Source organism: Heloderma suspectum, chromosome 2 (genome assembly GCF_057233095.1).
Source record: "Heloderma suspectum isolate Gila_16-S chromosome 2, 16-S_ref, whole genome shotgun sequence".
Lineage (NCBI taxonomy): Eukaryota > Metazoa > Chordata > Lepidosauria > Squamata > Helodermatidae > Heloderma > Heloderma suspectum.
Genome location: NC_139459.1, coordinates 370,849,212 through 370,866,716, shown reverse-complemented (window position 1 = coordinate 370,866,716; position 17,505 = coordinate 370,849,212). Strand labels below are relative to the sequence as shown.

At 45.3% G+C, this 17,505-nt stretch overlaps 2 protein-coding genes across 17 annotated transcripts in view; one reads left to right on the top strand and one right to left on the bottom strand.

The window, feature by feature from the left end:
• The window catches only part of LOC146356063 (uncharacterized), a 35,848-nt gene extending 19,405 nt beyond the window's left edge, over positions 1-16,443 (bottom strand). For 10 of the 15 annotated variants that reach the window (XM_084831183.1, XM_084831185.1, XM_084831184.1 and 7 more), the window contains exons 1-7: positions 16,364-16,443; positions 14,283-14,383; positions 9,317-9,518; positions 7,964-8,117; positions 5,927-6,345; positions 3,804-3,930; positions 3,273-3,383 (exon numbers count right to left, since the gene is read on the bottom strand). In XM_084831183.1, coding sequence (XP_084687309.1) covers positions 3,273-3,383; positions 3,804-3,930; positions 5,927-6,345; positions 7,964-8,117; positions 9,317-9,518; positions 14,283-14,353 — 1,084 coding nt within the window. In that variant the 5' untranslated portion in view covers positions 14,354-14,383; positions 16,364-16,443. The remainder of the gene's footprint in view (positions 1-3,272; positions 3,384-3,803; positions 3,931-5,926; positions 6,346-7,963; positions 8,118-9,316; positions 9,519-14,282; positions 14,384-16,363) is intronic. The other 5 variants (XM_084831188.1, XM_084831189.1, XM_084831190.1 and 2 more) reach the window with 1 other exon arrangement.
• Positions 16,444-16,513: 70 nt separating this feature from the next.
• LOC146356062 (uncharacterized) overlaps positions 16,514-17,505 on the top strand; it is a 37,572-nt gene continuing 36,580 nt past the window's right edge. The window contains exon 1 of one of the 2 annotated variants that reach the window (XM_084831164.1): positions 16,514-16,797. The gene's annotated coding sequence lies outside the window, so the exon portion shown is untranslated. The remainder of the gene's footprint in view (positions 16,798-17,505) is intronic. The other variant, XM_084831178.1, reaches the window with a different exon arrangement.

Genomic DNA, 17,505 nt, shown 5'->3' with positions numbered 1-17,505 from the left:
AACTTGTTGGTGTTGGGGGACTTCAACGTACATTCGGGGGCCGTCCTCACAGGGGCAACTCGGGACTTAATGGAGTCCATGGCTTCCTGGGAGCTGCACCATATTCCAACTGGGCCCACCCACGTAGCCGGTCATGCGCTAGACCTTGTGTTTGTTTCTGGAGAAGCGGGGAGTGATCTGGAAGTTGGGGGTATATCCACCACCCCCTTGTCATGGTCAGATCACTATCTGGTGACGTTGGACTTCTCGGTTCCACAGTCCCTCCACAGGGGTGGAGGACCCATTAAAATGGTTCACCCCAGGCATCTTATGGATTCCTGAATGCGCTTGGGGATTCTCTGGGGCACGCCAACGGCCACTCGGTCGAGACCCTGGTGGGTGGCTGGAATGCCGCAATCACTGGGGCATTAGATCGGGTGGCTCCGAACGCCCTCTCCCCCTGAACAGGGCTCGGACTGCACCATGGTTCAATCTGCAGTTACGAGTTCTGAAACAGGAGGTGAGACAGCTAGAGCGCCGGTGGCGGAAGTCTCACTCCAAAGGCGATCAGACACGGGCTAGAGCTATATCTTCAGCCTATCACGTGGCAGTGAAGGCAGCAAAAAAGGAATATTATGCTGCCTCTATTGCGTCTGCAGAGTGCTGTCCCTAGAGGCTCTTCCAAGTGGTCCGGAGCCTGGTTGGTCCAGTTGCTCCGGAACCGCTAGAGCATTCTAAGGCCTCCTGTGAGGCCTTGGCAAGGCACTTTGCAGATAAAATTGATCGGATTAGGAGTGTTATTCTGTGAGCTGTGGATACAGTTAGTGAGCAGGAGGCGGTCTGTGGCACACCGGTTTTGTGGGATCGGTTCCAGCTTCTTCCTTCTGATGAAGTGGACAAGGTGCTTTCATCTGTAAGGCTGACCACCTGCTTACTTGATCCTTGCCCATCTTAGCTCATTATGAGCTGCAGAGAGAGACTGGGTGAGGGGATCAAGGTGGTGGTGAACGCCTCCCTTGAGGAGGGAGTGATGCCATCAGCCCTCAAGGAGGCAGTGATAAGACCGCTTTTTAAAAAGCCCTCAGATCAGCCTCGGATGGCCTTCTCTCTGTCCCATCAGAGTTGTAGGACAGCTCCAGGCACTCTTGAATGAAACGGATTATCTAGATCCATTTCAATCAGGCTTCAGGCCTGGTTTTGGAATGGAAACTGCCTTGGTCGCCCTGTGGGATGACCTCTGCCGGGAGAGGGACAGGGGGAGTGCGACCCTGTTCATTCTCCTGGACCTCTCAGCGGCTTTCGATACCATCGACAATGGTATCCTTCTGGATAGGTTGTCTGGGTTAGGAGTTGGAGGCACTGCACTACAGTGGTTCCGCTCCTACTTGGATGGCCAATTCCAGAAGGTGGTGCTGGGGGATTATTGCTCTGTGCCATGGCAATTGTGCCATGGGGTTCCACAGGGCTCTATTTTATCCCCCATGCTGTTTAACATCTACATGAAACCGCTGGGGGAGGTTATCCGGAGGTGTGGGCTGAGGTGCCATCAATATGCAGATGACACCCAGCTCTACCTCTCTTTCTCATCAAAACCAGGTGAGACAGTGGCTGTTCTGAATCAGTGCCTGGGCACGGTAATGGACTGGATGAGGGCTAATAAACTGAAACTCAATCCAGACAAGACGGAGGTACTGTTAGTGGGTGGTTTGTCTGCCCGGCTAGGTGATATTCAACCTGTTCTGGAGGGGGTTGCACTCCCCCTAAAGGATCAGGTTCGTAGTTTGGGGGTGCTCTTGGATCCAGAACTGTCACTTGAGGCACAGGTGAATTCAGTGGCACAGAGCACTTTTTATCAGCTTAGGCTGGTATACCAACTACGCCCTTATCTGGACAGAGATAGCCTAGATACAGTTATATGTGGGGCTGCCTTTGAAAACGGTCTGGAAACTTCAGCTCGTCCAAAATAGGGCAGCAAGATTGTTAACAGGGACTCGCCTGCGAGCTCATATTACGCCAGTACTTTTCCAGCTGCACTGGCTGCCAGTCCATTTCCGGGCCCGATTCAAAGTGCTAGTGTTAACATTCAAAGCCCTTAACAGCTTGGGGCCAGGTTACCTGAAGGATCGCCTCCTCCCATATGTGCCTGCCCGGACCTTAAGATCATCATCAGCGGCCCTTCTCCGTGAGCCCCTGCCAAAGGAAGTGAGGCTGGTGGCTACTAGGAGGAAGGCTTTTTCTGTTGTGGCACCCTGGCTCTGGAATGAGCTCCCTAGTGAGGTTCGCCTGGCACCTACATTGTATTCCTTTCGGCGCCAGGTGAAGACCTTTTTATACTCCCAGGCATTTTAGCATTTTAGCTTTCTAAATTTTTATCTTTGCTGTTTTAAATCTGTATTTTAAACTCCTGCACTGCTGCTAGGTTTTATTGTGGTTGTATTGTTATATTGTGGTTTTAATGTTCTATATATTTTAAATTGTTTTATTGTGTGTTGTTTGGTTTTTAATTTTTGTGAACCGCCCAGAGAGCTTCGGCTATTGGGCGGTATAGAAATGAAATAAATAAATAAATCAGCCAGGACAGCTAGGCTGGTGAGGACGAAGGAGAGGGCCTTCTCTGTGGTGGCTCCCACTCTGTGGAACTCCCTCCCTAGGGAACTCTGCCATGCCCCCTCTTTAATGAGCTTCCGCCATGCATTAAAAACATGGTTGTTCAGGCAGGCATTTGGGGTGGGCTAGGGTAATTTTAGAAATGTGATGTTTTTAATGTTGAATTTTATTGTGTAAACTGTTTTTATTGTTGTACATCGCCCAGAGTGGTTGGGTGACCGGCCAGATGGGCGATTAATAAATCTAATAAATAAATAAATAAATAAAATGAAAACAGAATAGTCTAGATGGAGGCCTTTCTTTTTCTTTAGTTTTTCTTTATACCCTGAGACTGTTTTGTTTCATAGCTCAATCTCTCAGCCACTTCTAAAATAAACTATTACATTTTTATATTGCCCTTTCTCCAAGGAGCTCAAGAGATCATACATTATTCTCCTCCATAATCATTTCATCATCACAACAACCCTATGAGGTAGGTTAGGCTGACAGGTTATGATTGGCCCAAAAAAGTCAAATTCGGTGCTAAGTGGGAATCTGAACTCAGGTCTCCTCAGTCTTAGTCTGCCACTCCAACCACTAAAATACATACACTGGCTCTCAGAGTGGCACCATTATACGTCATGTGCATGCAATGCCCCTTTTGCCTGGATCTCTCCCATCATCCCATATCCAAAACAGGTACTCACTCTCAACAATCTCAATCACAGAGGAAACGTTCTCCTGGGATACTCCTTCTTCTGACACGGGGCTTTCCTTTTGAATGTTCTCCGCCTGGTTCTCTCTCACTGTCCCATCTTCTGGAGAATAATACAAATTTTTAAAAACAGAATTCTGAAAAAAAAAAACCTGTCCCAGAAAGGAAGGAAACACCAAAAAAACCCAGGGGACAAGGGACGGCATTTTGTGTTTGCCTTCACAGGAGACCAAGGTGGCCTTAAAGAGTTTCCCTGTTGGATTCTGGCCATAGATCCAAGTGCAGGCATTGATACAGAAAGTATGCTCTGTTTTCTGTTTGGCACCCATCAATATTTGAACTGACAAAAACAAAACAAAAGTGGGTTTTTTTTAATAAACAGTAGCTGGGGCAAAGAGTTTCTCCTCACACAGGACTAGGGGATTATAAAAGCAGCCGCACAAATGTCAGAAAGGTGAGGAAGAGCTAAAACCTATCCTAGAACCACACACTATCATATAACAGAGGGACAATGAATTCTTACCCAGCAAAGTGGCCATCTCGTCTCCCTTCTGGGAGATCCTTCTGAACTGTGGCGTACGTCGAGTATCCGAAGGAGCCATCTTTGACTCAGGGAAATTAGCCGCCATCTCAGCCAGAGGCCTCCGCACCTAAAACGAGAGAGAAGCAAAGGCACCAGGAAGAGAGGCATGAGAGGGAAAGCGGCACAAAGGGGTGGATTCTTTTCTGTCAGCTCTGCATGGTCCCAGGGCTGCCAACAGGTCAGCTGCAAGCAATGGGCAGAATTACTGGGGGCCAGTTACCCCCCCTCCCCAACCATCTTAATAATCTCCAATGGAGAGGAAAGAGCCTGACCATGATGTTCAGTCATTAGCCAAAGGAACAGAATCATAGAATAGCAGGATTGGAAGGGGCCTATAAGACCATCGAGTCCAACCCCCAGCTCAGTGCAGGAATCCAACTCAAAGCATCCCTGACAAGTGGCTGTCCAGCCTCATCTTGGATGCCTCCAGTGTGGGAGAGCCCACCACCTCCCCGGTCCTTGATTCCATTGTCATATTGCTCTGTCAGGAAGTTTTCCTGATGTTCAGCTGGAAGCTGGCTTCCTGCAACTTGAGCCCATTATTCCGTGCCCTGCACACTGGGATGATCGAGAAGAGGTCCGCTATCATATCTCCCCTCAGTCTTCTCAAGGCTAAACATGCCCAGTTCTTTCAGTCTCGCCTCATAGGGCTTTGTTTCCAGTCCCCTGATCATCCTCGTTGCCCTCCTCTGAACCCTCTCCAGTTTGTCTGCATCCTTCTTAAAGTGTGGTGCCCAGAACTGGACACAGTACTCCAGATGAGGCCTAACCAGTGCTGACTAGAGGGGAACTAGTACTTCCCGGGATTTGGCAGCTATGCTTCTATTAATGCAACCCAAAAGAGCATTTGCCTTTTTTGCAGCCACATTACATTGTTGGTTCATATTCAGCTTGTGATCTACAACAATTCCAAGACCCTTCCTGCTTGTAGTATTGTTGAGGCAAGTATCACCCATCTTGTAATTGTGCATTTGGTTTCTTTTTCCTAGGTGCAGAACTTGGCATTTTTCCCTATTAAATTTCATTCTGTTGTTTTCAGCCCAGCACTCCAGGGAATAGGCTGCCCTGGGGGAGACACAGAATCTCCTCCCTGTGTGATTTCAAAAAAAAAGCAGGGCAGTCATCTCACGGTGATGCCCTAGAACAGGAACTCCCAAACCATGCACTGGGGCCCACAAGTAGGCATCGCCAGAAATCAACTAAAAACAAACAATTCAAAGGCTTCCATTAGCCCAAGTACTCACCCCCCACTTGCTGGGGAACAGCAGTGGGGGAAGGTTATTGGCTTCATGTTCTCTTTGTGGGGTTTTCAGAGGTCAAGCACTGTGGGAAACAGGACCCGAGTCTAGACAGGGCTTTGGTCTGATTCAGCAGGGACCTTCTTTTGTTCTTAAGAGGCTTTTGCATGAGTCTCTGCTCAAGTCTGGCCCTCCTTCCCTTCAGCTTTTGTTGATAGGTGGCTAATTCTGTTGTGCCTCAGCACTGGTTTTATTTATTTGATGTGCGCCCTGCCTTTCTACCAAGAAAATGGCAGTCAAGGTGGCTTACAATCATAGGAGCTAAACAATTTCGTTTAGAATTAAAACTTGACTAAAACTTCATAAAAGAAATACGTTAAAAACACCCCAGTAACAGAATAAAAACTGCATCCAAGCCAACAGACCAGCTTACATGCCAAAGACCTGCTTCAATAAAAATGTATTTGCCTGCCAGTGGAAGGACAGCAGAGAGGGAGCCAACATAGCCTCCCTCTGCAGGGAGTGCCACAGCCTGGGAGCAGCCACCAAAAAGGCCTTCTCTCATGTAACTACGAAATGTGCCTGTCAAGGTGGTGGTACTGAAATAAGGGCCTCTCTCAAAGGTCTTAAAACCAGGCAGGCTTGTATGGGAGAAGGTGGTCTTTCAGGTAGCCCGATCCCAAGCCATACAGAACTTTATAAGTCCTAACCAGCACTGTGAATCGTGCCCAGAAACAGACCGGTAGCCAGTGAGGCTGTTGTAACTGGATGCTATTGGATCATTCAGTTGCGCAGTCTGGGGCTACCACGGCAAAAGGGTCTCACCTCTTCCCCTCGCTGATGCTCTAGGAAATCCTCGGCCAAGGCCACTGCTTCATCACAGTTTCCTGGGCCCGCTTCCTTGACGTAGTCCTGCATCTCCTGGGGCAGGATGGCCAGAAACTGCTCCAGGATCACCAGCTCCAGCATCTGCAGCTTGGTGTTCCTTCCGGGCTTCAGCCACTGGTGGCAAAGGTCCCAGAGCCGGCTGCACACCTCATGGGGCCCCCTGAGCTCTTGGTAGTGCAACTGCCGGAAACACTGGCGCTGTAGATCTGAGTTGACAATGGGCTCCTCTGGGGCATTTTGCCTCGTTTTTTCCCGGCATGCTCTCCACGGCCTAGCCCGGAGGATGTGAGGTCCTTTTCCCGATGTGGGGTTTGTTGGGCCTTGCTCCCGTGTAGACACCAACTGAAGATCCAGATCTAAAGGGTTTGAAGAGAAAGAGACAAATGATGAGACTCAAAACCTAGAGACCCTGATGTGTCAGGAGCGTAGCTTCTCCATACAAGACCAGAAGCTACATATTATTTATTTGATTATTACTTTATTTAAAGTATTTTTTATCCTCCTCCTCAGCCAACAAGGCTCCTGGAGTGGTATACATATAATCTGTAAAACAAGACAGTCCCTGTGCAGCCTTACAGTCTAAAAAGACACAGTACACAAGGAAAAACGGTCAAGGAGGGAAGAGGAAGAACGGAGGGAGCAATCCGACTGAGATGCCTGTCAGCCTCCAAACTTGGCATCCTATACAGAGCGGGAAGAGTGCAGAGGCAATCTTCGCCTCCACGCTCCTCCCACTCTGCATTTTTGCTAGATGGGCTTTTTCACCCATCTACCTGGGGCTCCACGGAGCAGAAGGGAAGGAGGCTGGGGGGGACGGAGGATTCTTCCCCTCCCCTTCCCGCCCACAGAACTGCCCCCTTTCCCTCCTCTACAAGGTCATTTTTGCAAGCTCGGAGAGGCAACTGGCATGGTCCTCTCCATGCCGGCTGGGAGTGGGAGGGGAGCTTGGACTCCTGGGTCCGAGGACGGAGCATTGTCTCCAGCCTCAGATCCAGGAATCCAAACAGTCCTATGACTCCTCAGATGCTGCCAAGGGGCCATAGGATTGCTTCCTTAATCTTTCAGCAGGGCTTTCATCTCCCTCCTGTTATATATTAACGGCTCAATCCTATGCATGTTTAGACAGAAAAAAAGCCTACAACTCCCAGCTTGCCCCAGCCAGCCGTGCAACTCCCAGCATGCCCCAGTCATGCTGGCTAAGGCATGCTGGGAGTTGTAGGCTTTTCTTCCTGTCTAAACATGCATAGGATTGTGACCTAAATGTGGGAGTTTAACTGATCAAATAGCAATAGATGTCAGGGTGGAAACTGAGCCCATAGAACCCCAGAGCAGTTCTGATTCTGGGGAGGAACAGCAATCCGTGGGAGAGGAGCTCGCTCATCTCTCACAGGCGCAGCAGCTTGCAGAGATTCCTCCTGCCAGCATTCCTGAGATAGATAGTGACCCTGGCAGCGAGAGAGCACTGGAGGGGGGCTTGCTGGACGCTCAGTGCAGATGCAGGGAGCGACGACAGATGGAGTGTGCAGAAAGGAGGCGTAGCGCTCGTTTGGCACGCAAGCAACAGTCGCGTCCCGAGGACCCAAGGGAAAGAGGGAGGATCTCTCCCTAGCCCATAAGTTCAGGGTCTTCCTGTGATTCTCCTTCAAACGGGGACCAACTGCATAGGCTACTCTGCTGTTCATTGCTTAGTCACTGGTGATTAGCATCTGAAAGAGTCATTAAGTTGTAAAAGGATTAAAGCCTTGAAAAGAATCCTTTTGTCTGTGTCTTGAGTTGGCTATTGGAGTAGACTGAAAGAGGCCGCTATGGCGCTCCTGACAATAGCAAATGGTCATGTTGGCTATGGATGCTTCTAGGTTTTTCTTAATAATATAAAACTGTTATGGCCTTCTGGCTAAGCAATAAACTGAATTCATTTATTCAGTCTCTTTACAAGTGCCCAGATTTCAAGAATGACTTTGTGGAGTTGACTACCTGGACTGGCTGGGAGGGAGTACGAATGCTCCAGGCCGACAACGTCACTCCCAGGAGAGGGTGCTTCTGCTTCCCTCTCCTTGACTTTCAAAGGACGGCTTAGTGGAGGACCAGGTAGCTTATGAAGGATACGGGGCTGTCTTCTTTTAGCGCCCTGCAGGTTAAAAATAAAACCAACACAAAACACACACACACACAGTGACCAAACTAATGCTTCTTTTAACCATATGTTTTGGAAATGAACAATAGTCGCCTCTTTTGGGGAGAAAGTTATTATACATATAAACTTTGTTTTGGAACACTCTTTAATATTTATTGAAGTACACGTGCTTTTAAATTATCTACCTGCTTCCTGGAAGTTAATGCATGGTCACGTAAATCAATTTTCCCCAACCTTTTGACAGCCAAAAGACTGATACTACAACACAGGAAGGATAAATGCTCACCTCCTATAATGCAATGAATTGAGGACCTAACAACACTATCAACATTCGAAAGGGCGGTATATAGGCACCACTCGTGAATGGATACATATATGGATATTTAGTCTCCCTTTATTGAAGTTTATGTATAATCCACTTTTTCTGGAATGCTGTAGCCAATTGAAATTGATACTTTTAAAGCATGTAGTTATACTGTGTGTGTGTGTGTGTGTGTGTGTGTGTGTATCTTATTTTTTTTCTTTCTTTCTTTTTCCTTTTTTATGATCTATTTTGTTTTCTTGAAATTTACAATAAAAAAATTAATTAAAAACAAAACAAAACACAGTGACAAAACTTGGCAGAATCAGTGATGTGGGGTGGATTTTCTTTCCCCACAGAAAGCTTTCCCTTTCTAAAAATGTATTGTTTCTTAAAACTAAATTAATAGAATCTAGAGATGTGAAGACCCAGAAAAAAAATGGGAAAATTCAGGGGAAAAACATCCATCCATTCCCCCACCCCGTTTTTCCTCCCAAAGACCCTTTTTTGGTCCCCACCCAATTCAAAAAATTGAACAAATTATGAAAAAAAATAGAATTATGAATCAGCTGTTTAAGACAAGACGTTCATATAGAGCTACCCAGCCTTGACTCCATCAAAATGATTTCTAAAAACTATGTAATAGGAAGACTTTTATAGGATGACTAGAAATGTAAAAGTTCTGGAAATTTTGAAGCCATGGGGGGAAAATGGTTTTTAATCCTCTCTGTAATTTTCCCAGCATGGTTGTTTCTTCCACCCCTTATTAAAATTATTCATCAAACGTATCTTTTACTGATAGACATTTAGGGATGCTCTAAATCATGCTCAGTTTCCCAACATATGACTACAGTCACATATCTAACTAAGAATTGGCAGCAGTGAGATTTACCTTCTTCAGTCGTTTGGGTATATTGAACACAGTTGGAATTGCTTCAGGCTTTAAATACCGCCTTCCAGAAGCCACATTTTCAAGGTAATCAGCCTCGTGGAAATGTTCTGAGCATATCACGTGGTGTCGTGTAGGAGTGAAATTCTTGCGTCGGATGTTCCAAACCCACTTTTTTAACACATCTTTTTTCCCAAGAGGAAACCTATAACCATTTTTTAAGAAGTAGTTACAGAGGGGATTCATTTCCCACATGCACCATAGATTCATGAGGAGCAGAAGCATGAAACTGAAACGGGTTCTAGAATGCCAAACTCTGCACTCAGCAGATGCCCATGGGCTATGCCCGTAATGCAACAAACAGACACGCAGATGTTGATGAGGGGACAGAAGGACCAGTAGCAGAAACACTGCTGAGCGTCTTAAAAAAAAAAACCCTCACCATGCCATCCCCGTTTTGACTGTTGATTGCTAAGGTCTAGTTTCTCAGAAACAGCAGAAGGGGCAGTCAAACCTGTGCCTGGGCTATACCACTTCGGACTGCAGGTGGGGGCTCACATACTTTCAATGCTCCTTTGTATAAAAGTGAAGCAATATAATCTAGAGACACTTCCACTGACTCTTCTGCTTTTTATAAGAACTTATTTCTTATAAAGTTCTTTGTACCTCCTGAATTCCATCAGTTTATTGATCCAGTCAACAGGGTTCACAGTAAGACTTATACATCAATTAACATGGAGGAATAAAATTCAGAAACATCACTTGAGGTGACATCCAAAAACACAGATCACGTATCGCTATTAATATGACAAACCAAGATGACTCTAATTAGATAAGATTCTAGTCCGCATCCTCATTGCTCTTAGCAAATATTCAGCTACAATTTCTGTGACTTTTTTATATCAGAAAGAAAAAGCAAATAACATTCAGAAAATTTTCCAGGATACCAAGAGATTAACTTATTACAAAGATCTCAGTAAAAATTACAGAAAAGAAAAAAAAATGGCTTGCTGTTCCAGTTTCCTCTCAACCCCAAGAACATAAACTGCTGGAATAAGGTATCCCTTGAACCTCACATCAAAACGTGTCAGAGTAAACGTCCTCTTATACTTTGAAATACTTAACTTTTGCAAGTATTTGGCTTGAAAATTAACTGAAGCTGGACTTCCGGCTGGGACCGATGTTGCTCTGGCAGCTTCCCACGGGTCTCCATGGGAGCTTTCTCAAACAGCTTTTTAAAAGGTTGAAAAACCTTTTCATCTCCCCCCTGGAATTGAAAGGCGGGGCAAGGCAGTAGCCCTGGACAACATCTTGGAGAAAAGTAACACCCACGAGATAGCGGGGGGGCTGGATTCCAGGATTATCTTCCCAGAGCTTTACCAAAGCAAAAAGCTGTACTGAGACTCCTATTTTATAGGAGAAAACAGGGCTGACATGTTCCATAATAATATATGCTTTAAGAAATATCAACAACCCCGAGGGATGATTTAAAACAATATTGTAACAATATTTGAGAACATCTGAGGACCTGTAAGATCTGTTTGAGAGAAACATGTCTGCGCCGAGGAGAAGTAAGGAGCTGGCAACTACTCCCTCTGCATCCTCTGTGTCAAAAGTGTCAAAACCAGAAGATATAAGGGAATTATTTACGCTGATAAAAACTTTATCTTTGCAATTTACGGAGCAAGTCAAAAGGTTGGATTTAATCCAAAATTCCATCACCTCCTTGCAAGGAGCTGTAGATTTAATTAATGCATCAAGGCAAAAAATGGAGACGAAAATTAAAGAGCTTGAAGACCAAGTGGCAGAAAATGAAACTACGACACAAATTTGTTTTAAAAATATCTCTGATAGAATCTCTCAACTAGAGGCTTTCACAAAAAGATCCAATGTACGTATTATTGGGATTGCCTATTTTTGTGGATAAACTTTTGCATGAGATACTCCCTATTCCATCTGATTATTTACTTGATATTGAGCAGGCATTTCGTGTGCCAAATGCTAAAGGGACTGATTACACGATCATAGCTCAATTTGCAAAAGTCTCCACAAAGAATTATATCCTGCGCTTGGCAAGGGAGTCTGGAAGCCTTTCCTGGAAACAAGATAAAGTTATGTTATTTCCAGACTACATCAAAGAGATGGTGAATAAAAGAAGGCAATTTATCAAAGCAAAGAATATGGCAAAATAAATGAACTTACAATATTACTTAAAATATCCTGCTACACTTTGTATTGTGTCTGAAGGTCAGATGAAGAAGTTTCTAAATCATGAAATGGCGGAGGCATGGCTTAACGTAAAAATGCGTGAGAATTCTGTTACAACCCCATGAACTGGAATCTTTAAACAAGCTTTGTTAACTGTTTGTGTTTAGTCTACATGATCCAGGCTAATTCAGAAGATAAATGATTATATTTATATTGGTTTACTCTCTTTCATCTTTTATTTTTTCTTGCTTTTCTTTATATTTTTTATTTTAAAATAGATAATATATCTAGTATAAAATATATTACTGATGGTTGAAGGTTTATATTAAGTTTTATTATGATATAATACATACATATATATATATTATTACTAATAATATAGGCTTTTGGGAATGAATTGTAGACCTGTTTCTTTGATATACGATTGATGATATGATATAGACATGTAAGATTGTTTATTAAACTGTTAGATTGTTAAGGTTATAGATATAGTTTTTAAAATAGAATGGCATCGGAGGCCGAGGGGTGTTGGAGTTTAAACTCAATTCTTTAAGGGGGAGGGAGAGGGGGAGGGAAGGGGTAGAAAGGGAATTTTTCCTCCTCCCTTTTCCTTTTTTTTCCTTCTCTTTGTTATTGTGGTGTTCTCATCAGAATATTATACTTTTGGGAAATTGAAGTATTGATTAGGTTGTTGGTAATTTTGGTATTGCTTATTTCATTTATAAAAATAAAATAAAAAATATATAAATAAAAAAGAAAGAAAATTAACTGAAGCTGGATCAATGCCAAATGACAAAAGGATGAGGCCTGATTTGCTGCAGCAAGTGAATCTTGAAAATCCACTGATTAAGATCCAGTTCTCACACACACACGCAGGGTGAAATCAAGGGTCAGCACCAGAGAGTCATTGTTCAGGATTCTAGGAAGGCTGCCATAGGCCACGCTTGCTAAAATGGAGTTCCCACAAACAACAGATGGTTGAATGGTAAACCTGTTTCAAGATGGCACCACATCAGACTGCATGTGACAGCTGACATGACAGAATATGGCCCCATAAAAAAAGATTCCCTGCACATAGAAATTAGCATGTCAGGGAGAAAACTGAGCCGCAACCATTTTCCCTGACCTGCTAGCTTTCTATGTGCTAAAAAAAAAACCAAGCATGTCTGGGGGAAGGCTAGCCTAGGATCCTTTCCTCTGACTTGGCTTGCAACACAGGAAGCAGCCTCAGACCGTTTCATTTCATTCCTTACATTTCTATACCGGCCAACAGCCAAAGCTCTCTGGGCAGTTTACAAAGATTAAAAACCATTAAAAATACATTATAGAAAGTGTAAAACTATTTACAGGAAAACATATCAACAAACAGCACACACACACACCTAACACACTTTCAAAACAAGCAGCAATTAGACAAATCAAGGACCTGATTAACCTAATTATATGCTGCCAAAAGCCTGAGAAGAGAAAGGTCTTATCCTGGTGCCGAAAAGATAATAGTGTTGGTGCCAGGTGGGCCTCATCGGAGATATCATTCCATAATTGGGGGGCTGCCACCAAGAAGGCCCTCCCCCTTGCTCCTGTCCTCCAAGCTTCCCTCAGAGGAGGGCCTTAGATGCTGAGTCCAGTGTAAGGGTAGGTTCAGGTCAGGAGATCTGACCTCCATCAGGTATTGCAGTCCCGAGGCATGTAAGGCTTTATAGGTTTAGACCAGGATGGACTCTTTGTCCATGCAACCCATTTTTTATTTTGCCTGGCAGTGACTTTCCAGGGTCTCAGGAAAAAAAGGATCTTTACTATCACCTACTTCCCAAGATCCCTTTTTAACTGCAGATGCTGGTGACTGACCCTGGGACCTTCTGCATGCAAAGCAGGTGCTCTAACACTGAGCTATGGCCCTCCCTCCAGGTTTCTAAGGCTGCAATCCTATGCATGTTTAGACAGAAAAAAGTCCCACAACTTCTAGCATTCCCCAGCCAGTATGGCTGGCTATAGAATGCTGAGAATTATAGGACTAAATGCATATTTAACTGGCTTCGGATCTCGATATTTGAAGGAGCATCTCTCCCTATATATGCCTGCCCAAGGATTGTGATCTGTTGGAGGAGCCCTCCTCTGTGTCCCACCAGTGTAAGGCATACACTATGCTGGGATGTAGGAGAGGGCCTTCTCTGCTGTGGCACACTGGTTGTGGAATGCCCTCCCCTTGGAGGCCCAATTGGCGTAGACATTGCTTTCGTTTCAGCACCAAGTCAAAACATGGCTTTTCACCAAAGGCTTTGAGGGCTAGCTGAATTCCCTAAAGTTGCACAGTGTTTTATTGTTTTAGATGTTTTAATTGGTATTAGCTTGTTTAATGGTTTAATATGCTTTTAAGCTGTTTAAATTATTTATTGTTTTATACCGTTTAACTTTATTTTATCTGTACGCCACCCTGAGATCTTAATGATATAGTGTGGGATACAAATGTTTTAAATAAATACATAAAATTTATGAAAACGCATTTATACATGGCTTTTGCAGTGGTCATTCGTCCAAGGAACTGTCCACCTCTTCGCTTCAGCAATGCTGTAGCATCAGCTGCTCCCAGACTTGTCACTGCACACCTCACCACCCCCACCCTGCCCCTGCCTCTTATGGTCACTTTCTGTATGCTGGGAATTTATTTGGAATGGAGCAGCATTCAGTCCAAGCCAAAGGGCTTTGTGACAGCACCCTGACCTTACATTAGACAGCCCCCGTGCAAAATCAACCAACTTACCTGTGAAACGAGATGTTGTTGCCAAGGGAAAATTTGTTGTTGCAGTTTAACGCACAGCAAGATTTCACCATGATTATTCATATGGAGATTCCATCTAAGAACTGCAATGGGAATTGGTAAAGAGTGGTTAATCTGGGGACTGAAATACCCGATGGAGTGCCTCTCCCGGTATGAACCTACCCGTATGCTATGATTGTCATCTGAGGCCCTCCTCCAGGTGTCTCCTCCGAGGGAGGTTCGGAGGATGGCCACAAGGGAGAGGGCCTTTTCCATGGTTCCCCTTTTCGGTGGTCAATGGGTATAGGATTGCAGCCTTAGCCTTTAAGGAGACTCCTTCTTGTTTCTCCCACTACAGATGTTGAATCAGCATGACATAGCTAGGAAAGAGGGTATGATCACGGTTCCGGCTCCAGGTTTCAGAGAGTCCTTGGGCAAGGCACCGTAAGTGGGGGCCCTCCCTCTGTGAGTCTACCTTCTCACCAACACTGTCACCAGTTGCTCTTGCCCCTCCTCTTTCTCCTCCTGGCTCCCACTTGCTTGCCAGGCAGAAAGCCAGGGAGCAAGGAGGCCGTGGTCTCTCCTGCTCCTCCTTCTCACCACCACTGTTGTCTGGGCCAGAGCGAGAGGCAGGTGAAGAAGCAGGTTGCCATGGAGAAGAGGAGGAGCAACTCCAAAGGGTTGTCCAGGAAGTGTGGGCCCTCAGCATGCGCCCAACCATGCCTACCCTTGACACCAGCCCTGTCACTGATGGTTACCCTTGTGAATTGGCAACAAAGGGTCTTGTGGTACCCCAAACAGTAACACATTTACTAAGGCATAAGCTTCTGTGGAACCATGAAGAGTTCACCTGAAATTGGCAGATTTATATACACATGCTGACGGTGGAGCTGGGGGTGGTATATAAACTGTGTTGTCAGGGGGAATTGAAATGCAAAAAGTATAGAGTGGCAGAATAAATGTATAAGGCTTTAAGGCGCCACAAAACTCTTTGCTGTTTTTGCTGCAACAGACTAACATCCTCTGGAGAATGCTGTGAATAGGCTTACACTTGATACGTTTGGGCTCCGCTGAAAAAAGTATCATAGATCTGACATTTTGTGGCCTTCTGCAATCTTTATTTACATTTTTTCTCTCTGTACCTGTCTATGTGTGTGGGCGTGAATACGCACACTCACACATACACAGTCAACCACTGTATCAACCAGTTGCTGGGGAACATGAGCTGGAGGGTGCTGTTGCAGTCATGTCCTGCTTGTGGGTTTCTCGTGGGCAGCTGGTTGGCCACTGTGTGAACAGAATGCAGGACTAGATGGACCGTCGGTTAATCCAGCAGGGCTCTTCTTATGTTCTTATCTCTTCAAACAGGCTCTCCCTGACGTGTGACTCAGCCAGCTATGCTCTGTAGCACACAGTAGAGTGTGCGGTTTTATTCCTGATTAATTTGTATGGTGTTGCTTTCATTGTTATATTTATTGCTGTTTTTATACCATTGTATTTTATGTCCACCGCTTTGATACCTTTGTGGAAAGCAGTATATAAATCCAAATAACAAATAAATGTGAATAAGCCACAGGAACTAAATGTTTGCTTCTTCTGGCTACTGAAGGAATAGCTATTGAAAGTACTGTAGCAGCCCAATTCCTTGACCAACGGTGATGCCCTTATCACCCGCCACTCCCCTGGTGGGCATTTCAGCCCCCCACCCCACCCCACCCCACCCCACCCACGGGCCGCACAGCCCTAGACTTTGGCGCTAGAGGTTCAGCCCCAGCTGCACTACTGAGACTAATACAAACACGCCTCCGGAAATGCAGTGGTAGGAACTAAACACGACCCCCTCTGGTCACTGCTGCAGACCAGATTGTAATCAAAGGCAGAGCTACTGAGGTTGGGTCAGAAGTTGGCAACCCCGGAGCCACACAACTTGTCAAAGGGTTACTTGATGGCAGAGAAGGCAACATCTGAACCATTCTTAGGGGGACAGCTCAGGGTTTTTTTTAAAAAACCATCCTGTGTCTTCCCCAACCCTCCTCCAGCCCCCAGCATCTATATCTCCGCTTTCCTAACCCCAATTTTTGCACCTTTCACCGGCTGCTTGGTCCATGCACCAGCTGCTCTCCAAGGAAATGCAACTTCCCCCTTTGGCCCAGATAAGCGGGACAGGAAGGTGCACTCGCTATTCCTTCCCCAACAAACCTTCCTCCCAACATCCTTCCTCTCTAGGCAATCGGAGTGTGCTGGTGCTCGTAACCATTTGAGGATCAAAATGCCCGGTTTTTGCAGGATCGTTAAGAACAAAGGCCTTTTCCCCCCCCTAGGGAAGAAAAGAATTCAGTTGCACGGATTCTGTTGGCTGTAATAATTTGAAAAAGGTCTCGAATGAAACACGCGTTTTGTATTTATTTTAAAAGCACGCATACATGAAAATGCAACTGAAGAAGAATCTTGCCACCTAAATCGCTGTTGGCGGTGGGGATTAGGAAGACAGGTATTGTTTGAAATGGTAAAGTGCTTGGTAAGTTTCACTTCTGTCTTTTGCTCAGGGCACAACCCTCTGCACGTTTAGCCAGGAAAAATAAATCCTACAACTCCCAGCATTCCCCAGCTAGCCATGCTGCCTGATCTTCGTACAGTTCTAACAATCCAGCACAATTTGTTAAAATACAAGACCATTCTATAAATGGAAGCGATTCATGGGACATTTATTTTATTTGGCTATTACTCTAGAACACCAGGGTCGGCGCGCAGTTATAATTTTTTAGGGCGCAATCCTATCCATGTTTAGACACAGAAAAGGCCTACAAGTCCCAGCATTCCCCGGCCAGCAACTGGGGAATAACTTGGGAATGCTGGGAGTTGTAGGCCTTTTCTGTGTCTAATCATGCATAGGATCGCCCTTAAAGTATTAAAACGGAAATAAAGCAAAGTATAAGCAGCCTTTGGGGGGGGGGGGGGGAAGGCATTGAGCACGCTCCGGGAGATTGCGCAGGACAGGGAGGCCTGGCGTGCTATGGGCCATGGGGTCACGAAGAGTCGGACACGACTGAACAACAACAACAAATACAGTGATTATAAATAAAGCACTTGATGGTACACAACAATCATGCCAAAGTCAGAACAACCATATCCGTCATATCAGTCTATGGAAGCCCAGTATATTCCCATTTTGACTATACAGTCTACAGAACCGCCCAGAGAGTTTCGGCTATTGGGCAGTATAGAA